This window comes from Parasteatoda tepidariorum, chromosome 7, assembly GCF_043381705.1.
Source record: "Parasteatoda tepidariorum isolate YZ-2023 chromosome 7, CAS_Ptep_4.0, whole genome shotgun sequence".
NCBI classification, from domain to species: Eukaryota; Metazoa; Arthropoda; class Arachnida; order Araneae; family Theridiidae; genus Parasteatoda; species Parasteatoda tepidariorum.
The window spans coordinates 20,556,816-20,582,367 of record NC_092210.1 but is presented as its reverse complement, the minus strand read 5'-3'; the positions used below and the strand labels follow the sequence as shown (position 1 = coordinate 20,582,367).

Genomic DNA, 25,552 nt, shown 5'->3' with positions numbered 1-25,552 from the left:
TAATTTTTTTTTATTAAATTTTATAACCATCGTCGCACAGCCGACCCAATTTTTCGGGTTTACGACAACTAATGTTCAACTCCGTAGCATTGTAATTTTGAACCCAATCCAGAGACAAGGGAACTCCTGGATCGAGTATTGGGAGAAATTTGCCTTACATGGAGTACTTTTTTGATGGAACTAACCAGCATTTGCGTTACATGGACAGGGAGATCACGAGAACCTCCCACGGTTAGCCTGACCGTAAGGGGACTCTAACCCATGATCCATCTACCACCGAGGATATTTCACGCCAGCACTGTTGTCGATGTAAGCCGAATGCGGAATTCGTATCGACTGGGATTCGAACCCGGTTCGCCTCGCTGGAGGGGAAAGCTCTATCCCCTGAGCCATCACGGCCCAGATTCGTAGTTTGTACAAAATGCTCAGTTTGTCAAATGTATAAACATGGTGTTAAAAAAATTTCCGTATTATTTCCTTAAATGTAAGTATTTTAGCACTATAATGTGTACTGTGACGAGAACATTGACAAGTCTAATGAGAATTTCAGTCCTCGCAACTGAAAAAGAGCTTACACTCCGTTTTAATTTTTGATAAAATTTACTGTACAGTAAAAAAAGAAAAATGGTGTACAGTTTTCCATTTTTAACGTTGAAGTAAATTAAAGTTTTAACAGTGCATGTACTCAAATTTTTTAACTAAATTTCCACTCTTATAATTTTGTTCTTTTAACTATTCATTTTTTGTTTGTTTGTTTACTGACAACACATATTTTCATTCGCGTTAGAACCCAATTAATGGTTCCATTTGAAAAATATTTTCGTTTAGAAAAGGAGTACATTTTTAGCAATATAATCGCACTAATTCCTTCAAACAATTGTTATTTTGACAATTTTATATAATTCTTTGCATGATAGCTACAGTTTTGCACCTGAAATAGCATTATTTTACCTCAATATCGAAAATGGTGGCAACTTTACATTAAAAGGTTTTACACAGTGCGGATAGGCATGTTTCCGCATTTATGCTAGAATCCAATAGAGGATAAAATTTAGTTCATTTTTCTGAACTGTACTTTTGCCAAATTTTGCAATCACCTGCAAAATCGGAATGAATAAAGTGTTTTCTGCTGTTTGGTAACGTAAATAATGTTTGGTTACCTTCAATAGGATTCAGGTATAAGAGCTCGGATCAAAAATTATAATAAAATTCTAGGTTTCTAGATTGTTAACAGTTTTATCACTAAATAAATAAATATATAAAATTATGTACATAATTTGAAGGAAATGAAAAACATTTAAATACTTACCAGTTCCTTCACATGGCATAAATTCCTTCATTTCTTTCAATAAATCAGTTATTTTTTCGACATCTCTGCACCAAAATATAAAAACGAATATTTTACTTCCAAAATTATTAATTAAAATTATAAAGTTGATCATTTTAATGAGGAAAATAAAGGCATGTAGACAAATGGGAGCTAAATCAGCTTAAAACAGTCAAAATAAGAAAAATTCTAAATTTGAATCGTAATAATAATGTAACGTATAGAAAAATTCGTATAGAAAAATTCGTATAAAAAAATTCATATTAAAATTCTTAAGATTTATGTATATTCGTTTCTTTTAAAAAAAATATAGTGGTTATACTAAAAATAAGCTATAAACTTTGTAATAATAAAATTATTTACTGCACAGTGTACGGGAAAATGAACGGGCAACCCAGAATAACTATTGATCTAATGATCGGATCTTCACGTTCTAGGACTCAATCTTGATGGTCCGAAAGAGCAAACTCAAAATGCAAATTAATTAGTACAGACGATATTTTAAGTTACGAAATAAGGTACAAAGCGTACTTATTTTGAATAAAAATTGTGTTCGTTCAATGAATTCAGATTGCTAACATCCAAAATATAGCTGGTAGCCGCAATTTATTAAATATGCTCTTCATAGTCTGGTCAGAAAAGCGATCCACGCCTTGTAATTCAAAGTGTTACTTTTTGCGTACGTTTGTCATATCTTAGGAGTTTTTTAAGTGAATCGAAAAATTTTATTCAAATATAATTTTATTCAAAAAATAATTGATCATATATTATATCTTATTCGAAAAATAATTTTAAATATTTTGCTATGTTATTTAATTATAGTCGATAAATTTTTAATTTTAAGGTATGCAAACATTTACATCATTTCAAAGAATGTAACTTCACATGGCAAAATGCAAAACGTGAGAATGGAATAGTTCCTGAGAAATTTTAAATATACGACTTTTCAGAAATTCATAATTTAAAATGCCATTTTCATTAATCAATTAGTATCTTTGAGATCGTCTCCTCAAACCATAAAGATTGAGTCCTAGAAAGTGAAGATCCGATCATTAGATCAAAAGGTATTCAAAGTGGTCGTTGTTTTATTTTATTTATTTATTTATTTGGTGCACAGTACATAGGCATAATAATTAAAAAATTAGTTCTAACTTTGAAAATAAAATTACAATTAGTTTTAAATATTATTTTTTTAGTAATTTTGTTTTGAAATTTTTTTAATTGAATCTTTAAATGTTTTATAAGTATTCTTCTAAAGTGCAATGAATCGCATTTTAATGAATTAGATTGGCATAATGGTTACTTGATTTTCATGCGTAACATGTGTGTTCTTATAGCCGGATTTGAAGGCTTTGATCAAGATTAATCTGTATCGAGTTAGAACACACAATAAACGAAACACCCAGAATAACTTTTGATCAAATGATCGGACTTTCGCATGCTCGGACTCAATCTTAAGTTCTCGAGTAGGTGATCTCAAATATGCTTTTTAGCAAATGTAGACGATACTTGAAGTTACTAAATGAGACACAAAATCCTTCTTTCTCTGAATAATCATGCCTTTATTTCGATATGTTATGATTTTTAGCCTCAAAAATATGAAGGGTAGCCACAAACTGGGAAATATGGATCTAGCAGTTTGGTCAGGAGACAGTCGAAAGTTTGAACACCTTAGTGACAAATTTACTTTTTGTGTATTTCACCATATCTTTAGAATTTTCTAAGCGAATCACAAATTTCCGAACGGAATTATAAAATTCTCTTTTACAAAGAGAATTCCCTTCAAAACATATTTTTTATAAATTATTTATTATTTTTTAATATTTCATTTGTTAATGATCAAAAATATTTTGAATTGTAAGGTATTCAAATGTTTACATTATTTTAATGAATGAAATTTTATATCGCAAAATGCAAAGTTTAATTTAACTTGATCGAATAATTTTGTAAGAATCGATTTAAAAAAAAGTATATATTTATATTGCAAATTATATTTTTCGTTACCATTTGGCCGATTTCATTCAAATTTAGTATTTTTACATATGAAATAAGCTTCTTTAAATTGGATTTAGAATTTGTATACTATATAATTTAAGATGGTTTTGATTGTTTTCAAGAAAAATAATAAAAGATAATAAATGATAACAAATCAATTTTATTCAAATTTATTTTTTTAATATATAAAATAAGCTTCTTTAAATTGCTTTTAGAATTTGTATACTATATAATTCAAGATGGTTCTGACTGTTTTTAAATGAAACAATAAAAGATAATAAATAATAACAAATCGATTTTATTCAAATTCAGTATTTTAACCTATAAAATAAGTTTCTTTAAATTGCCTTTAGAATTTGTATACTATATAATACAGGATGTTTTTGATTGTTTTTAAATAAAATAATAAAATATGATAAATAATAACAAGTCAATTTCATTCAAATTTAGTATTTTAACACATAAAATAAGCTTCTTTAAATTGCTTTTAGAATTTGTATTCTATAAAACTTAAGATGGTTTTGATTGCTTTCAAATTAAGTGATAAAAGATATAAATAATAACAAATAAATTAAAAAAAGGTGTGTTTATTCGGAGAAGGTATATTTTTGTGTCTGATTTTCTAGTTCAAAATATCGTCTATATTATAATTATTTAGAATATTTGAGGTTATGTCCTCAAACCATTAAGACCTAGTTCTAATACGTGAAAATCGGATCATTTGATCAAAAGTAATTCAGTGTGTGCACTGTACGATTAATGTCCTTATAAATGAAGACAGTAATAAACGTTCATGGAGGTTACCGGGTTACTAAATTATAGGGTTTTACCCATAACTTCATGCAATAAATGATTACTATGGTATGATTTCATGACATTTAGATGATTTTCTTGCATAAGTACAATAATTAATAGCAGTTGTAAAAAATGGAAAATAGAAACTACATTTTTCAAAATGCAAAGAAAAAAAAAACGAAGTACATCAATAACTAAAATCAACAAAATATAATTGGATTATAACGCATTTTAAAGTAGTATTAATGGTTCGATCATCTCTGAAATATGTTAATTATCTCTAGGCGCTATTTTAATTTACGAAATAATGATACACAAATATATTTATATCAAAAACTCTTTACTGATTCAAAGTTTCGGTATGGTGTAATAAATGATATAAGGCAGCGATTCTCAACCTGTGGGGCGCGCAGAAAATCCAGTTTCACAAAGGTAGGATATTGAAAACGGTAATAGAATGCGAAATGCCCTTTGTTTCAGTGCAGAAAAATCCTCCTCCTACCAAAATCCAAATAGTAATTTATTACTAAATTGCATTTCAGTTTCGCCACTTGTCGTGAAGTCTATGAATTTTTCTTCCTCATCAATTGAGAGTCCTTCGGGAGTCTTATGAAATGGATTCCTAACCCACTCGTAACTTGCTAGCAGTTTGTCATGAGCAGGAAAATACTTTTTAAAATTCTTTGCCAGCATGGCTAAATGATTTTCAATGGTTACAAACGTAACTTTCATATATTCTTCTTCAGCCTTATAAGTTTTAGTACAATTATCCACATTTGCAAACATTGTTAGGTTTTTTTGCTTTAAATTTCTGCCCCACAATTCTAATTTTCTACAAAAAGCATTAACTTCATCACTCGTATCCAACATATGTGTATTTGCTCCTTGGAGTTTAAGATTCAAGTTATTTAATTTCTCGAATATGACGACCAAGTATCTCAATTTCATCACAAATAAACAATAGTGTAAATTCCCGGTTTCCGGTCTGTTATCTTCTAAGAAAATGACGATTTCTTCTCTTAATTCATGAGCACGTTGCAAAAATTTCTCACGTGATAAACATCTTGCCTCACATTTAAATAGTAACTCTGAATGTACTGAACCCATGTCATTACAAAGAGCAGAAAAGATTCTCGATCTCAGGGTTCTCATTTTTATATAATTTGAAATGGTTACAACCGCAGTTAATACAATATTTAAACCAGGACGTATTTCTTTCGAACCCAAAGCTTCTCTGTGGATCATGCAATGTGTCCAGACGCATTGAGGCGATTTTTGTTTTACTAGTGCTTGTATACTTTCGAACCTTCCGGATATTGAACTAGCATATTCTGATGCATATTCCAGTGCATATTCCGATGCAATTTTTGAATTCTGTGTTTGCATCATTCATAACATCATTTAAAATAGCAAATAATGCTATCGCTGATGTTTTGAGTTCTATTGATTTGCAGAAAAGTAGTTCTACTACTGACATATTATCACGAAATCAAACATAGGCAATGAAATGAGCATCTTTATTAATATCTCTTGCTTCAAAGTTTATTGAAAACATTTTGTCACGCAACATCGAGAAAAGCTAACACTACATTTTCGGCTGTATCACCAATTCTCATAGCAACAGTATCATTTGAAAGAGGTATGAACTGTAATTGTTTTGAAAAATTAACTCCAAACATAGTTTCTGCAATCTCAATTGCTGTTGATTTTTACTTTACTTTTGTTTTGGTAGTTAGTTAAAAATAATTTAAAGACAGAATTCAAAATACTCAACATACATTATTGTTGCATACATTTTACTGCAAGTGGGGGGAGCGATGAAAATTATATTTGAAAACTGGGCTGAAGAAAAAGGTTACTACTGAACTACTGAAAGGTTGAGAAACGCTGATATAAGGAATGTAACAGCTATCTAAAATATATGACAGAAAATATATCTACCACAAAATTTATTCCAGAGAACTTTCCTTCCAATAATGTTAGTTTTACCATTATTTGCATATTTTACTGCATCTAATTTAAGGGAATCAAAATATTTCTGCTGACAAGTGTGACAGTTGTTTATTTAAGGAACATTTTATCCAAACTGTAATTTATAGCAGATATTTAATTCATTAATAAATAAAACTGAGTTATAAAGTATACAGAATTTTACGCTTTTTAAATTCGTGCAAGTTATAGCATTAGAAATCAAAATCTTATCAAAATCAGCTGTCCATTTTCTGAATCACGGAAGTTTTACACGTTGTGTTTTAAATTTTCGTTTCGTAGGAAATATTCGTACAATTTCATTCAGATTGGAAATTTTATTATTAAAGTCTTTATAGTTAAAAAGACTTGAAAATATCTATACCTTACATTTCAAAATGTTTTCAACCATTAGTAAATTAAATTATAAAACAATAATAAAAATTATAAAAAGAATTTCGGATTTCAATTATTTATCCGGGATTTCAATTATTTATCAAAACATCGAGTATTTTGACCAAAAAACATATATTTTTTCGACCAAAAAAAACATTTTGTCGATCGAGTATTTTGTCAAAAAAACCGAAGGTCTTTTGAAGTAGATTCGTTTCTGTTTCAGATTTCGTAACCCAGATATATATCATCCAGTAGTAAATGAAATTTGTGTTCGTAGAGGACTTTTTGATGTAACAAAGCCACATTTGTGTAATATGGAGAGGAAGACCTCTAAAACTTTCCACGTATAGCCTGACGGATTGGAGACTGTGACCCATTATCCGTGTACCACTTATAATATGTTTCGTCAACACCGTTGTCGGTGCGAGTCGGGTGTGCGATTTGTATCAACTTGCCATCGCAGAGATTTGAACTCCATTCACCCTCAAAAGGGAGAGGAGTGCTCTATCCCCTGGATCACCCCGGCTCTGTCTAAAGTATTTTATTTTATAACCATCATTGAACAGCCGACTAATTTTGAGTTTACGACTACGATTGTTCAACGTCATAGCCTTGCAATTTTAAACCCGATTCAGCAGACAAGGAAACTCCTGGATCAAGTATCGGGAGAAATTTGCCTTTGGGAAAGACTTTTTAATGGAACTAGCTCCTATTTCAGTTACATCTTGAGGAAAACCACGAAAACCTTCCTCAGTTAGCCTGACAGCAAGGGAACTTTAACTCATGATTCGTTTACCACTAATGATCTTTAACGTTAGCACTGTAGTCGGCGTGAGCCAGAGACTGAATTCTTGTGGATCAACCATCACGAGGATTCGACCCCTGTTTGCTTCATAGGGTGGCGAGGGCTCTAACTTTCAAGTATTACTGACTTTATTTATTTATTTTTTTGATGCTGAATTCTAACAACTTTTTTATTTTAATACTTCTGAAATGGTTCCTAAGTACTATAGATTTCTAAACGCTGAATTGAACTAAGTTATTTACCTTGATGAACGTGGAATGGTTCTTATGCATTATATTGATTTTGACATTTAGTTAAAATAAGTTATTTGTTTCGATATTTCCTTAATAATTCCTCAGTATTATAAATTTTTCGACACTGAATTGAGATAAGTTATCTATTTTAAAAATTCTTGGAACTGTTATGAGTGTTACAGATTTTTGGGCCAGGAATGGAAATAAGTTATTTATTTTGATACTCCTAAATCTGTTCTTAAGTCTCTTTCAGTCCCCCCCCCCACAAAAAAAATGCTTCATTACCGAAAATGAAACATCTCAGCAAACGTGATGTTCCGGTCGAGCATTCAGTGAATGCGTGTATTTATGGTCAAATGCCGCATAATTTAATTTGCTTAGTTTTTCCTTTCCATTTGTCTAGTTCCAGAGAAGGAAGTTTTCTAATCTAATTCGGATAACTGAAAAGGATTAGTAAGGGTGACAAATTGAAAGGAATTTCCTAATCAATTTTTTTTCCCCTTAAAGGAAGTGGTTTTTCTAATTCCGAAATGAACTAAAAGTCTAACTCAAACCCTTCTCTGTCAAAATAAATTAATATTACGTCGAATCTATGAATATATCAAACCATGTCATTCATCGACAGCTGAGAAAATAGAGTAGTTGCATTTGGTTTAACCAATTTTCAACAGAAATATTAAGTTTTTAAAAGTTTGTTTATCTATGTAAACTGGCTGATATCTTGTATATAATATATATATATATNCTTTTGTTTCTGTGCGGAATTGGAATTTGGTGTAAATTTCCTCTATATCAAAAAAAGATTTCATGCTGTCGTAAACTACCAGAATATGGTAAAATTTTCTGCTTTTCCAGTCCTACTAATACACCAAAGAGCTCAATATTTTTTACCGAAGCACTTTGGTAATGATTTTGGTAAAATCAACTATAAAACATAGTTTTATAATAAGTGATAAAATTTGGTAGTTGTGGTAAAATTTAGTCATTTTATCATGGTACCTTTGAGCATGGCATGAAAAGCATTTATTCAGTTAAATCTACTTTTCAGTTTTGTATATTTTACTAATTGTGATTGTGTGGTAATAAAAACTATAATTTTGAAAACCAGGATTTTTCAGAAAACTGTTTCTATATGCAAGGAAAAATTACTCAATGAGAGGTTCAGTACCGTGTATTTAGGTTTTCTGAACCAAAATAATGAAATTATTCTATCAGTATTGTCATTGACATGCTGGGCGGAAACATTACCAGGATTTCTTTCTGTGCACATATGTTAAGTCTATAAATTAGTGTAGTTAAAAAAAATTTTAAACCATGTTAAAACATTAATAGCTTAAATCGTCAAATTTACAGTTACGTTTTGAAAGATATTGTAAGAACTATGTAGCACATAATTTTCGTGGTTATGAACTGGACTTGCTTTTTGTTAGTTTTCACCAAGATTACAAAATTTAAAACTATAGTCTATACATTTGGTGTGATCTGGTAGACAATTACTGATTTTTTTTTAAATAGTGCCAAGTAGTTTTTTAGTGCCAAGAGGTTTTATTTGAAATTTGTTCCGTATGAAAGATTAGGCTTCATATTTTCCAAAACTAGTTACACATGCTAGATTTAATTACAGGACGATGATTAATTGATTAATTATAATATATTATTAATTGCATCAAAAAACAGCAATATCAAACGTGTTGGTAATAAGTTATAAAATAGTTTTCAGACAATTGCGCTAAATTGTAATTAGCCCTCCATTTTTAGGATCCAATCTTCAGGTGCTAGATTAGACTTGGCTGAAATTGTTAAAATTAAAAATAAACTCAGTTTATTTTCTTTCATTTGATCTAAATTTAGAGGGAATATAATAAATATTAAAACTGTGCACTGGGACATTTCATGAAAACTTACGTGATATGGAAAAAAGGATAATATTTTATCTCAAAACTTTTTTTTCACTTTTATTTGCAAAACTGTAGGTTTTGAAAAATAATATTTAAAAACTAATCTATAAAAATATGCAGATTTAAAATCAATTGAAAAATTAAAAAAAATTACAAACAGAAAGAATTTCAAAATATTTTCATAAAAATAAAATAAAAATATAAAAGAGAATTCATTCATATCAGAATTAAACTGGTCATCTCCTGAACCTTGGTGATTCTTGTGTCATCTGCTGTTGGGCTATCAGCGTGACTGAAAATTATATCTTTCTGCTATTTGCAGAAAAATATAGATTTTTCAAAAAATTTTTAGTAAGTTGGGAACGAAACTAGTTAATCACCAACTTATAATAAGTAAAATACTTTAATTTATTTTCTTATAATAATTAAAACTTTTAAATTTAACACCACAAAACTAAAAAAAAGTAAAAATTTTCCGGTAAAAGTGGTTAAATAGCAATTTATTTAATTGTTATTGTACCATATTCAATCGAAACAGCCAAATAACCATAAAAAAAGATGATATTCGAACTGTTAAGTGTGTAATAAATAGAAATTTGTTATAGTTTTTTTACAATACTTTTAAAGATAGATTATTTTTCTGTAGATGGCACCACTATGGTAAAGTTTAAATTCAATCATAATAATGATATTTTTTTTAGAAATTTTGAATTAGTCTTTTAAAATGGGATTTTTGGGGTGAAATCTGGGTAACTAAATTTATTAATATTTATTGAGGATGGTATTATAACTTCTATAGGGTATTAGTGGATTTATGACTGTTTTTTCTCAGGGATCTTTTTTTTTTTGGTTCTGACGTCCGCCGGATGCGGGATGACTCTGGATTTGGTAAACAGGTCAATCTAGATTCTTTCACCTTGCTGAAAGGAGGATAAAAGAGAAGTGAAGAGTGTGGCTAAAAGCAGTAACCCGGAGGATACGGAGCTTGTCCGCAGGAAGGGTGGTCCGTGACAGCACCTCGAAGATGGTGGATCGTGAACTTAAGGAAAGCTAAATTAAAGTCTCTAGCGGCAAGAACGACCGAGATTAGCCGAAGGCCGATATCTTCGAGACGGTGGGCCAAGTCCGAACGTATCTATGCTGGAAGTCCGGTGTTCCCCTTCTACATGCCTAAGCCTAATGAAGTTAGAATAGCTGGAGAAATTTTGAGATCCTAGCCGAGGAGTTTGCCCACGAGCTCATCTACCATTCCGGTGGACGTTTCCAGAGGGCGAACAGTAAATTCTTTTGGGTACTTATAAAACTTTAAATTTTATTTCGTTAACATTTTAGAGGAATCATTTACCGTAAATTCTGAACTGTTTATGTTGTGTTTTTTTTTGTATAGGAGAACAATGAGTATTTAAGTGTGATTTATAGACATCATAAACCAAGTCTTAAGTGCTTTTAGTAATGTTAAATGCAGTTTTTATTTCTTAAATGTCTTTTTTAAACTGTATGAATTGAAGGTTATGCTTAAGTGTTTTAAGGTTGCATATTGTTTTCATTAATGTATAAAGGAAAGTGTTTATTCCCATGCTAGCATTTGGAAATGTGTAGAATTATGTTTTTTGAAGATTTAGAGTTGCAATAAAAATGAGTTTTAAATGTTAAGAGTTTCCTGTAATTCATTCAATACTTGCCTACTGTATAACCTGGGTAACCGTTACTAAAGTTAAATTTAGAGATCACAGCTAGAGGGGTAATGGTACAAGTGTGAGGAAAAACCTTAATTGACTGTTTTTGCCTAATACGGTTTAATAATCAGAATTCAATTCACGCCAACTAGGCCTAACTTATGAAGCCATTTTGCTCCGTGCTGCTGGATACATACTGTAGCTGAGAGAGCTAACGGGAAACTGCTGACGGGGGTTCGAATCCCACTGTCAAATTCCTGCTATTTCATTCCTTCAATACATTAAAAATTTCTAGTTTCCGACACTTTTCAATCGGTGACCCTTAGCTATCAGAATACGAAGCTATCATTCACGTATAAATAAAGCAGCACCCCAAAAGAATAGGCCTCCTTAAGGTTTTATTTTTATGGTTTAGAAACTATGCAGGGCCGGGATAGCCTGGTTCGTAGGGTGCTGAGCCATGTCTGAGAGTTCGTGAGTTCGAACCCCGCAGGCCGAAGACTCCCCGTGTAGTAAATGGTGACTGATGCACGTTAAATCTGTCGAGTCGTGAATTCCTCCATGCTCCCATTAAAATGCAATACCTCTGGGGGTACTAGATTGGAAATCGATCGTTCTCCGATTCAGGTCAAAATTAATATCTGCGGATGAATGAAAGGATGTAGGAATGGGTCCGCCCTATAAGCGAATGTGACTTATGGGTGTGGCAGAAGTCGAATTCTTGGCCATAGATGGCGCCACTAGAAAACAGGAACAATCACACCCCTCTGTCTAAAACAGGCATACGAAAACAACAACAGAAACTATGCTAGTTGTAAATGGTTACGAAATAGAGTCGTAGTTTTGTATTAATGAATTTTTAACTGTACCAATTGTAAGCGGTTTAAAAATCGTAAAGAGATACAAAAATTTTCCTAACCATAAACTTTATCGTTAATCGGATGAACAGACTGCTGCCGGTAATTTTACCGTAATTTCAGAATCGAAATTCTAACAGTTCGCTGCTATATATTTTACCTGGTGTACGTGATAATCCAATTATCAAAAGTTCTAACAATGCTCTGTTTTTTTTTTCTTCTTTTTACTTTGTGCATTGTTAATGTTCGGTTATTATGCAGTGTAACACATTTTGCAATCGATTCTGATAAAATAAATGATATATTCATACCTGGTTATACTTTGTAATTCTTCTTTATGGTAATCCCTCGGTTGTATTTTGAATAAAACTAATCTGTCTAAAACTGATACTCCAGATGATCGAGGCTTTTTTTCTGAAACGAAAAAGAACATCATATATAATAAACATATTGATTACATATAACATACTAGCAATGATGATAACCTTTTATAATTTGATAATATAAAACCTCACTTGCTTCAAAAAATATAAAATTGGTAGTTGGTGCATAAATAGAAGGTACATATTTCGAAAGTTCAACAATAGGTGCGAAACTTGAAGATTTCATGTCTGGCAAAGCTTAAATCTTTACGTCCAAAATGAATTGTAAAAAAATAAATTTTAATTTGAAAAAAAAAAACAGTTTTGCTATATCATAAAAAATACATATATTGCAATAATAATAATAATATTTTTATTGCAATGTATATTTTCTCTGAAATAGCAGAAATGCCTTTATCATTTTTTTAAATGAATGAATTATATACGTAAGATTAATATAGACAAGTTAAATAGTAATTAAGAAAAAAAGAATGAGCACACACCCGAAACTGATTTGAAAAAAAGCTATTCACACTTAATCTTGCTAGCTTTGATAAAATTTTATTTAAATACTGTTTTAAACTTTTTTTTCTGGCGCAACTTCATTATGAATGAAAACTTTCACTTCTTATTTTGATTAAATATTTGAAAGATGTGATGAAATCAAAAAATCGCTTCTGGTGTGAAATATCTTCCACTATTAGGGAGAATGTGAGGAAGTGCTTCTTAACCCGCGAGAATACGCGAGGGGCGTATCACACCTCAGCCCTACAAAAAATGGAACATATTTTAATTTGTGAAACAAAAATTCTCCACTGCATTTTATATCCTGCAGTTGAACTGACCATAACACACAGTTCCTCATAGATCAGATCCAATCACTGGCTGTGGTCAGTATGTTAGAACATTTTAATAAGCCTGCGTATGAACAGAGGAGGAGAGGTATCGATCCTTGTTGAACTACTCAAGGTAAAAAGCTCAACTTCACGACCAGGTTGTTGAGACTACCAGATAGGGGGGGGGGAGCATCTACTCTCAGAAGGATCAAAATTTTGAAAGGCATGTCTTCAGATCATCCTTAGAAAGGTTTCCCAAGCAGACACCAATAACCCTTTGTTCAATTCCAGTGTGATGCAAATAAGGAACTACTACTAATGCTATTGCATTTTGTATTTGACCTTCTACTTAATCATGAACGTCTTAACAAGTTTTCACTTGAATATGTGATTTAGTAAATGATTTACCAATATATACTATTTAATATTTTATTTCATAACTGTCATTGAACAGCGGACCCAATTTTTTAGCTTTACGACAATTAATGTTCAACTGCGTAGACTTGTAATTCGGAACCCAATATTGAAGACAAGGGAACTCATGGATCAAGTATTTGGAGAAATTTTACGTCATGGAGGCCTTTTTTTTAAAAACTAACCCACATTTGCTTTATATGGGGGGGGGGGACTACGAAAACATCCTACGGTTAGCTTGGCGGCAAGGGGACTCTTACCCATGATTCGTCTACCACTGAGGATATTTTAACGTCAGCGCTGTGGTCGGTGCGAGACGGGTTCGGAATTCATATCGACCAGCCATCGCTGGGATTCAAACCCGGTTCACCTCATTGGAAAGCAAATGCTCTATCCCCTGAGCCATCACGGCTCATTACTGTTATAGAAAATGGGATTGACATACTCCACTCGTCTTTACAAGTGAGGGAAATTAACTTTTAGCCTATAACTAGATAACCCAAAAAACTAATAGGAATCAATCGTCATTCTTTTACCCTGGCTATTGATGTCATAAATGTTTGAAAAATTTTGCTTTCATCTGGTTATCCCCCACCACATATCAAGAAGTAGACTAAGGAGTAGTAGAAGTAAAGCTAATAAAAGATAGCATTAAAAAACAGTTGGGTATTAGGACTTTACAGAGAAGTTTGAATACTGTATAAAAAGGGAGCGAATACGTTTTAAATGAATCCATGACATTCGAAATGACTACACTGTAAAGAAAAATTACTGTATTTTAACAGCAAAAATGCTGGCAACTAAATTACACTAAAGTTGTGTAGTGGAGAGAATGCATGACGATTGAGAAAACAGTATGATAAATTCGAATTAGGCTTAACAGAACAAATGCGGATTGAAATTAAATATTATCGAATTATTTAATTAATATGATTGATAGATATTTAAATAATGAAATATATTTATCCTCGTAGCACAATTAAAACTGTACATTTATACTACAATGGCAAACTTTTATTTCGGGAGATATAGAGCAGCGTACAAAACGTCTACAAACTCACGACATGTGTATTCAATTGCAAACTATCTTCTGACGATATCTAAAGTATCCCGAAATCAGTGTTTTCCAAGGCAAGAATAATTCAGGAATGGTGTGAATGCGCGTTATTTTTGTGTAAGCATTCTCAATTATTGTCGTATAAATTTAATTGAAACTTTTAAAATGTACACGAACCACCGATTTGATGTTGACTTCAAATGGATTGCACAATTTTTGACTTTGCTCAATGCCACATTCGGTAGGATATTACGCCACAGCTTTTCACATGGAAGAAACAAATGTGCCACGATTGTGAACAAAAGACATTACATTAGAAAGAAACAACTAATATATATACATATATATATATATAAAAATTCTTTACCGTAACCATATAAACGTCTAGTGTTCTAAATGTACCCAGATAAAATAAGTATGGTGTTTTTGAGATGTGACTAGATTTAGCACTATGTTTTTTTTAGTCTTTTCATATACTTAATTTTAAATGCTTATAATTTTATTTTCAAAAGTATTTTTCTTTTTATTCAAGTATATTCACGCATTATTAATGAAAAACAGCTTCAAAAACTGAATAACTATTTGCATCGCATTTCACATGTCAGCTAGTGCAACTTTTCAGGACATACCTTTTAGCAGATGAAAACTGCTCGTTTCAAAATTGAGCAAGCAGTACGATATATTTATTGAAGTGAAATCCTTTGCGATAAAAATGAAATACATGTATAGATACCGTAAAATGCTGTCATATCCATGGGATTGGCTTGGACGAGATTCTGGCACTTGTGCAGCTCTCTAACAAAGAGTTGAGTGCAACAAACCAAGTTGACCAATTGTTGACTATCTACAGGTATTCCATCAGCAACATCACTGCCAAAAATGGACAAAAAATGAATGAAGAGCTATATTTATTTCTCTTCTAGCTTGAGTGCCCGTTCCTTGAACGGAGTGAGAAAAATAAATAATCAATAAATCTATGTTGATCAACACAATGAAACCATGCACGAAACAGTAAAACATATACCACCTCAATTAATAAAGTTGAAAAAATTCATTTTTGAATAAAAAATAATTATTATTTGTTGCCTTAGCCGGTGGTTCACTTTGTTAAAATAAGAAATACATGATTCCAGAAATTCTTACCATTAAAATAATATTTAACTGTATTCAGTGAATAGACGAGGAATCGGCTCACCTTATATACATTTACAAACTTTATTTCATATTTATAATGAAAGTTAGTGCACTAAAAATCCCTAAAATTTATTTTCCGTTTACTTTTTTTTTTCCGTTTATATATATATATANNGCTCTGTAAATAAATTTAGATATATATATATATATATATTACAAAAATAACATTTAAATTAAAATCTGCATTTTATGTTTCCCGAACAGAATTTTAGTTAATCTTGATTAAATACACGACACAAATTAAATACACGACTTTTCTTAACAAACTTTATTCAATAAATGTCACAAATGTCTACATTTCATGTTTTCGGTCCCTAATTTCAGAACAGAATTATTCTCAACAAACATATGTAGTAGAATAATTACCATATATTACGATAATTTCACCAGAACGTTGCTCTCCGTGAGAAAAGCAATTTCTTTTAACATAGTAGATGCCTTAATATAATAAGTCAAATAAGAATAAATAATGGATATATTTAAGATTAACTTGTTAATATTATCATATATTTTTAAAAGAAAGATATTTCCTGTTAAGTTAAATACTTTTGTAAAAATTTAATAGCATAAGAACTTCAGTTTTTAATAAGATTTATTATATCCTTCAAGTAGTTTTCTTTGATTTTTTAAGTGCATGTGATTTTTCTATTGGATTTTTTTGCTTCTTCAAATGGATTTTTCATGCGGAAAAGCGACAAATAGAACTTTTTTCATCTTATTTTGCTGATGTTATTTTTGTGTATTCATTTAATATTACAGAATTTACCTGTTTAAAATATTGTATACAAAACTAAATTAAGTAAATTAAATCAAACATAAAGGAAAGGAGAATGTTATATACTAAAGTGCATGGATATAAAACTAATGAATTATTTTTAATGCTTAAGAAAACAAAAGCATGACTTACATACTTTTACTTAACTACTAAAGCAAAATAGTAACGAAGAGAAAATTGCTGCAGAATTATGTTAGAATTAATAAAAATATTTCATATATACACTGTAAAAACTGTTGAATCAAGTTACGGTATAAAGTACCGGCACACAGGGTGCCGCTACTTATTACCATACAATATATTCCTACCGGAACATGTTAAGGAACAAAAAATCTGATTTACCGTAATTTTCACAACAATAATTGCCATAAAATACGGTAAAAATGGATTTTCCGGAAAATATATTTTACGTATGATGTACCCAAAGAACCGGTACTTTATATCGTAATTTGATTCTTATTTTTTTTTAATGTAGAAGCTGATTTATTTCCTCGATTAAGTAAACTACAGCGTATCTAGAATTTTTCCCTTTTCTTTTTCGCAAATCGTGTGGAAAATCTTGATCAAGTATTTAAAGAAATTAATGACTGTTTTGAATTTGTTAGACTATAAAGGAAAAGTAACAGGGAGTAGAAAACCTTTTCTTTACCTTTTGATTTGTGGCATGATAATGTCATTTGCAGAAACGCAAAGTTCGAGGCACTTTCTACGTGTTTCCCGGATTCGGTCCCTGATTTCGGGACCATCCTGCTGTTTGGCAATGTGGACCAGATGATCACGGAAGACAGCTAATGCGTTATTAAATTCCTTGATAACCTGAAAAAGTGAACAAAATAACTTAATGTATTCTGACCTTGCCTGACATATCATAGATGGTCACAGAAGACAGCTAAAGAGTTATTAAATTCTTTTTTAACCTGAAAAAGTGATTAAAATAAATCGATATATTAAGACACTTTTGGCTCTAACATTTATCTTTGTTTCAATATTAATTCTTGGATTGTTTTGATGATAATGATTTCTTTATAGATTAATATTTAAATTTGTTTTAATTTATGGAAACAAAAATATTTTCTCTTGCAAGTGATGTATATTTTTAATTCCGTAATAACCTTTAGGTTAGGGTGCAAAATTTTATTATATTTTTAATAAAATAATCCACAATAATAATACACAATAATAATATACAATAATAATACACATAATAATACATATAATAATAATAATACACAATAATAATTTAATAAAATAATACACAATGTATTTTCAAAACTTGTCATTAAGTGAATCTTCTGTGATTTTGCTAAAATGTTAACAATAAAAGTTGAGGTATCTTAAATGCGTAAATTGAAGTGTGTGGGCTAAAATATTTTTATGGTGACTCAAAGTTAAACATGGAACTATTGCTTTAAATACGCTTTAAATGTTTTACTAGTTTTAATAAAACGTAAAGAATCATTTTTGAATTTTATCAAACTCAGCAATTATATTTAAACATTTGATTAAATTAAGTTGCCAGATATATTGAAGTTTAATAGTTGAGCGTAATTAACGTGTAAAAAGTCATTCAAAAAGTTGAAAATTTGATAATACAATTTAGAATAATGTTGATTTTGAAAGTAGAGGACACATTTAATGAGAAATTTAAAATAAGCATAGTAAAAGATCATTTGAATTAGAATTGATATATAAAATATTTAGCGAAATTCGTTGATTTAATATGTATAGATATAGGAATAGATCTGTTCCTTTGAATATGTAAAGCAAAGTTAATTGTGATCAACATCAAAAATGGTAACTATCGCTTTGCACTAAAATACTTTCAGGTTTTATTGAAAAAAAATATAAAATGACATTTAGTTACATGAAATGTCAAAATTCCTGCCTGAAATGTGGAAATTCAACTAATATAATTTATGTAGAAGGGGCTTGGTTAGTCGGACGTGTTCGTGAGAACGGGAGTTCGAATCCCACCAACTGAAGAACCCGTGTCTTAAATGGTGATTTGCGCACGTTAAATCAGTAGGATCACAAATTCCTCCATGTTTCCATACCAAAGTAAACCTCTGGGGGTATTGAATTGAAGATTGATCGGACTCTTGTTCAGGTCAAAATTACGATCTGTGGAAGAAAGAATGAAGTATGATTAGATCCTCCTTCTACAACGAGCTGTAACGTGTGCGTGTGTGGTTTAAGTCGTATTTTTGGTTATTGATGGCGCCACTGAAAAAAAGCGAGAAACGCCCCCTCTGACCAAAGAACTCGATCAATTTCAAGTAGGCTTGATGATAGTGGCAAGTCGCATAAGTAACAACAACAACAATTTACACAAATTATATGCCTTTGGAATGGAAATGAAATACTGAATTTATATACTGTAAATATTTAATACAAATTGTTGTTTCAAAAGGTACAGGTCTTTGAATAGAATACATTTATCTTTTAAATATTTAATCCTCTTCATCAAATGAATAAATCATATTTTCTTTGCATTTCATCAATTTCCTGTTGCTGCACCAATTAAACTTATTTTTAATTTATTTATCGCTCTCTTATTAAGGTATTCATTCCTAAAACTTTCTATTTAATTCGATGGAAATAATCAAAGAATAACACGAGAAATGCGTAAGCAAATTTTTTAAGGGAATTATTTCTCTAATATATATATAGTTTTTATTCAATTTAAAGTGAATATACGTCACTTTTAACGTATATGAATATTTGATTGATATTAGATAGAAATAAAAGGCTTGTTTACGCAATTTTATGGTAGAATAAATAAAGTGATGCATTACCTATTGCAAATAAATAATTTGATATCGACAAAGTTCGCCTTTTACGCTTTGTAACAATTAAACAATGGTTTTTGAGGGGATAGTTTTACGAATGACATTTGAAACACAAGGTCTGTCGATATTTGAGTCTAAAATAAATCTAAATATTCAGGTTGAAGCAAATTTGAGCCATAAGAGTGTCCAACATGTTTCTAAATTTTCAACAGTGTAGGTGACAAATTACAGATTATCGAGTATTATTTTTCAGCAATGGAATGTTGACAAGTACCCTAAATTTCACTTACCACTCGGGTTGAATATGCTTTTAGGGATTTATTTTGTTTTATTTTATAACTGTCGTTGAGCAATCAATCAAAGTTTCAGCTTCGACTGCGTATCCTTGTAATTTCGATCCTAATCCAGAAAACAAGAGATATCCTGTGTCAGGTATTGGGAGACATTTGTCTTCGTGGAGGACTTTTTTAAGCTATTGGAGCGTTTTAAGCTATTGTCCAATTTAATCTGGTATCATATTAAGTCATGTTTTTAGATAATTCAATCTCAAAATCAAAGAAATTTTGCTAATACACCTTGGTTTTTTATTCATTTTGAAACAACCATTGGTTGCTTTGTGTTTATATATAATGTATACATATATTGGAGTAGTTAAATTTCATTGGAGTATAAATATGTGATTTAAAAAGAAGTTTATTTTAAAAATCTTTTGTTTTTTCAGTTTTGAGTTAAAAACTACTTTTTTTAAAAAAAAATAGAGAAAATCTGCTCTGAAGATCAATTCTATTTTCTTTTCTATTAACTTGTCTAGTTTTTCCTTGATAGAAATCGAAAAAATTTTACTAGGGGCATGAACAGTATTTGTAAGGTTTTGGTGAACAGAATACAAAATATGAAGTCAATTCTGGGAAAGACATTATTTTTGTGATCGAATTTTGACATTTTGTATATTTCGTGTTGGCACACAGTTTTCGTTGTTGCTTTGCAATCTTTCTCACCAATAAAAACAAATTTCTTTTTACTTCAAGCAGGAAGAAAAAGCAATTGGGTCCAAAAGTTTTAGACCGAATTTCTTTCAGGCAAAAAATCATTAAAAGAAGAATCAGAAAGATGGCTACCCTGATTACATAAATGAACCATTTGCACTTTCCCTTTTTCAAACAAATATGAATTAGTATCACAATCACTAAATTCATGAATAAATATTATTAAATCCTACCTGGATATTTGAACAAATTATTTTTTATTTATTTCTGAGTCTAAAGAAAGATATCTGTGCAAAAACTTTTCAAAATATAAGAACAACGTTGGCAGCAAGCATATTTTATAAAGGATATCTTTTGTTCATATTAGAAAAATGTTGCTTTATTATTGTGAATAGAGGGCTAAAATTAAAATAACACTGATACATTTTCAATATTCAGTAATACAACCATTGTTATTAAAATTTGTATTTGACTATTATTATATTTATTATGTTAAAAACTTTGGAAAAAAATTGGAAATGAACTTTTTCCTGGTCAAATTTCAAATTATGATAATAAATAACATTTGTTAAAAATTGTGATAACATTTAGTGTCTCGGTGAAAAAATAATCTCTTTCAGTATAAAAACAATATCAGAAAATGCATAATGAAAAATGTTTAATAAAATTATTCTGGTTCGTTTTAAAATTTAAAACTTTTCTGTACTATTCTAAAAAAAACTGATTTCGGAAAGATGATATTTTTCTAAAAATTTTATAATAAGGTATTTTAAAACTTTTAAATCCAAGTGTATTTTTTACAAAAAAGTATTCAATTATAATTACAAAGTAGAATTACCTCAAATTAAATAATATTTTTTCAAAAAATAAAAGAATTAGTTAACGAAAAACAAATGCCTTACTATTAGGGAATTAACTATGACATATTTAACAAAAGATTTTATTATAGTTTTCGTTAAATATTACTTTCTGAACAAAGAATACAGAGAAATAAAATAAAATTTCACGAAAATGCATTTTCTCCGAGATTGAAGTGTTTTTAAGAAGATTTTCATAGAAAATCTTTACCACTTTTGGAATTAGAAAAAAATTTAAAGTATGTAAACTTTACTTTTACCCTAAATACAAAAAGTGCATCGTATTATAAAAGCCATGTTTTTCTCAAAAATAAAGTATCTTGAATTTAATTAATGTCTTGTAGAGTTGAATATTTTAAATTTTTACTTTCAAATTATGCTAATTAATATGATTTAAGAAATAGTTGGATTTAGTGGTTAATGTTTTAGTATGTCTAATTTGTATAATTGAAAATAAAAATAATTAATTAAATTGATTATTCAAAAATTATTCTTGTAGGGAATAAAACAAATTAAATTATAGTTTTTACGAGTTAGTTTTTCAAAAACTTTTTAAGATATTCTGCTTTATGCGATAATATATTTTAAAAATCCTTTCTTAAGAATTTTTTAAAACACATAAAAATTAAAAATGTATAAGCATTTTAATTTCTTTTTTTTTGAAGTTGCTTGGATATAGTATTTTTGAAAAGGAATGACCGATTCTAAATTTCTTCTATTTGCAAAAGTAAAATGAAGCATTTATGCCTGCAATAATACGAATACTTAAGTTTTTTTAACAATACTAAATCATGTTTAGCTATTAAAAGCATATTCCAACGTTGTATATTAGGGAAAAAAAGAAAACAGAATTAAAATAGTGAGAGAAAATGAAATTTCCTCGAATTATTTTCTTTCTTAATCTATTTTTTTTTGTTTTAATCTTTTAATCACGAATAATTATATGTTTAACATACTTTTTTTATTATTGCTCCCAATTATGTCCATAAGAACATAAATCCATTGCTATAATTAATTTAGAGAAGATTTGTCTTGCTTTTAGTAAAAAAAAAATGAAAAAAATAATTATAAAATTGTTTATATTTTTGTATAATTCCTTAGCCTTATTAAGAGAGGTTATTACTTTAAAGTAGAATTTTTAAGAAAAGAAAATTGTCAGTTTTGAGAGATTTTTTTTCAAAAGAATAAACTCTTTGAGTAATTGAGGAGAATTTATTTAAAACAGACGAAGACTCAAGCAATTCAATTAATTTAATTCAGTATGTTAAAAGTTTCAGTTTATTCACGAAAATTAATTTCAAAATCATAAGCTAATGAACTAATACTTAATGAATGTACTTAAATGACTGATGAAGCTCATTATCCGATTGTTAGCTAGTTTTCTCTAAGTATAAATAGTTTGTCTTCGGACTAAAATATATAATCTAGTATAGCAAAATATATTTTTATCATAGAAGTAGCAAAATTTTTATTGAATATCAAAAATAGAATTTTAAGAAATAAACAAATTGAAAGTATCTTTACAGTCATTGAATTTAAAAAAAAAGATATAAGATTTGAATTAATAGAGAATGTAAGATTTTAAGAAATGCTTTAATTAAGTAATTCAAAAAGATGTTTTGTAAACAAATTCTTGACATCTCTACACATTTAAAAAAATCGGAATCAAATTACGGTATAAAGTACCAGCACTTTGGATACATTACCCGTAAAATCCATTTGACCGTAAAATCCATATTTGCTGCAAAATATTATACCGTAATTTTTACACTAATGCCTTTTTAATTAATTATTCAGTGCTTTTAAGCTAATTATTACTGTAAAAATTGCGGTATATTAGAATTTTTGAATCATAACATGTTCCGGTAATAATGGATTCTAGGGTAAAAAGCAACAGCACCGCGAGTATGGGTACTTTTAACCGTAATTTGATTCAGAGAATTTTTTTACAATGCATACATTTCAGTGGTGTGTATTTAACTTTTTAAAAAAATGTACTGAATACTTAAATTGCTGCCAGAATTTTTCATATTTTTATTGGTATTTAATGTGTTTTATCATTAAATCAGATTAAGTGACACGTCAAGAAATACTTATTCGGTAATTTTTCTTAATATTTATTTTAAACACAAAAAATTTTTTGAAGCCAAATATTATTAATAAATTTAATCATTAAATAATAATCAGAAATAAAATTAATAATTACTTTATGTTATTATTAATTCTATTTACGCCTCTCTAAGTAACTTGTGGCTAACTAACTATCTTTAACTATTTTATGATAGCTGAGGATGCTTTGATATTTTTTAATCACGTGACTCACTTGAACAGTAGAAATTGTGACCTTGAATAACTTGGATTAACAGTGTTAGCCAATTAGAGGGATAGATAAATTAATTACAAATTTATTAGTGTTTAATATATTTTTTAAGCATTTATCCTATTGTTTTTAAAAATCATTTTTTCAGCATTTAAATTTAAATTTTCTCCCCACTTTAAAACCAAAATTAAATAGTTAAGTAAACGCTTACTCTATTAAATATAAATTGTTGTAGTTGTATCGAAGTTGTTATAATTTAATAGTTAAGTAAAAGTTTTTATTATTATATGCAAATGTTGTACTTATATCACAGTTTTTGTAGTTTAATAGTTAAGTAGAAGTTTACACTATTAAGTACACATTGTTATAGTTGTTGTAATTTAATACTAAAGTAAAAGTTTACGCTATTAAATACAAAATGTAGTTGTATTTATTTCCAATTCTCAATTTTCAAAGTATATTTTCTATACTAAAATATAATCGATTAAGCGCCTTTTATATATTAAATGATAATTTTAAAAAAAGGCCTTAACAAAAGAGAACAAGAAGAAAGATTTCAAGTAAAATTTTCTTCGAAACATCACGCTTTAATAGCCATATGAAATCCAAGTTATACTAACTTGTATTACATAGAAAACTTTTACGCGTCAGTTCCTTTTACGTTAAGCTTCTGTTAGTCAGAGCATGTGTGGCATCAATCAATAAACATCAGAAAAATGGATTTTTTAGAAACATTGATTTCCATTATTTTATAACATGTTATTTACTATCTTTCGGAATTCTTTTACCTTGTAATTTATTTCCCTTTTGCTATTATAAAAGAGCAAGTTTATTAATTGAATCTAACATTTATTTTCCAAAATAAGAGTTGATCGGGAGCTTTAAGACATTTCAATCGCAATTAATAGTTGTGTTGTTAATTGATTAAATTTTGTTTTACATTTGCCTCAAAAATGCATAAATAGAAAATAACTGTCGACAGATTTCAAGCATCCAAAAACAAGCTCCCTATATCAAGATTTGCCAGAAGTGAATGGGGAAATACGATAAATAATCCATTCACGTCTTTAAAGTATTGAAAATGGTTGAAATGGCTGTTTTTGAGCACTTTTATTTACTATTTATATAATTTTAAGTGAATGAAGTATTTAAGCAGGCAATATCTCATCACTTTAGTTACTTGGGATTATTTATTTAATAGTCGTTAAGAGTTTTAAGCATGATATTTACCCTTTTCTACAATGCCATAATTTCTATACCATATTTGAGTTAATGAGCAAGTGTAGTTATTGTTCATTCTACAATTCGGGAATACCAACGACTTAACAGAATGTTAATATTGAATTAAAACAAAACAATGCGCTTTATTATTTAATTTAAGACGACAGTAATTAAATTATAACAAACAAATAAAAACATGTAATTACTCTTATTAAATGTGCTGTACTAAAAATTTTGAAACTGAACTAACTTTTTTTTAAAGTTAAGAATATGAATTAACAAAAATTATACTTTTATTAGAGTATTCATTAAATATTTAAAATCTCCGAAAGAAGCGCTTGCTTAATACGATATGCGAAGTATTGAAAATCAATTTTAAAGAATTAACTTTCCGCTAAGGTAATTTTAATATCAAAACATCATAATCTATGCATAAGCTTTGAAAAGTGCGTGTGGTTCGAGAATCGTTTTTTTCCTCATAAAATACCAACTATTCTTTGTCAAATACATTTAAAACCACTTTTCTAAACAAGAGCTTAAATAACCATTGATTTTTAAAATCCCTTTTAGCGATATCATGTAAAGTATTAAAATAAATAATTCAAAAGTGTATATCAACAAGTATTGATCAAGGGATTGTGCTTTTGATCCTGACTGATGAAAAAATTAAATAATCCAATATAATTTAAAAATTCAGCATGTTTTAGAAAATATATAAATATTATTTCATTTGCTGGGATTAATAATTTGTTTCGAAGCTTATTATTATGAAGAGTAATAAAAATACAGAT

The 25,552-nt window shown here is 29.1% G+C and overlaps 1 protein-coding gene and 1 long non-coding RNA gene across 2 annotated transcripts in view; one reads left to right on the top strand and one right to left on the bottom strand.

The window, feature by feature from the left end:
* The window catches only part of LOC107442027 (regulator of G-protein signaling 7-binding protein A), a 48,856-nt gene that overhangs the window by 7,076 nt on the left and 16,228 nt on the right, over positions 1 to 25,552 (bottom strand). Inside the window, exons 2-5 of the mRNA XM_016055468.4 lie at positions 17,238 to 17,404; positions 15,353 to 15,489; positions 12,262 to 12,364; positions 1,310 to 1,374 (exon numbers count right to left, since the gene is read on the bottom strand). Coding sequence (XP_015910954.1) covers positions 1,310 to 1,374; positions 12,262 to 12,364; positions 15,353 to 15,489; positions 17,238 to 17,404 — 472 coding nt within the window. The remainder of the gene's footprint in view (positions 1 to 1,309; positions 1,375 to 12,261; positions 12,365 to 15,352; positions 15,490 to 17,237; positions 17,405 to 25,552) is intronic.
* The window catches only part of LOC139425993 (uncharacterized), a 47,089-nt gene that overhangs the window by 8,456 nt on the left and 13,081 nt on the right, over positions 1 to 25,552 (top strand). The window lies entirely within an intron of this gene.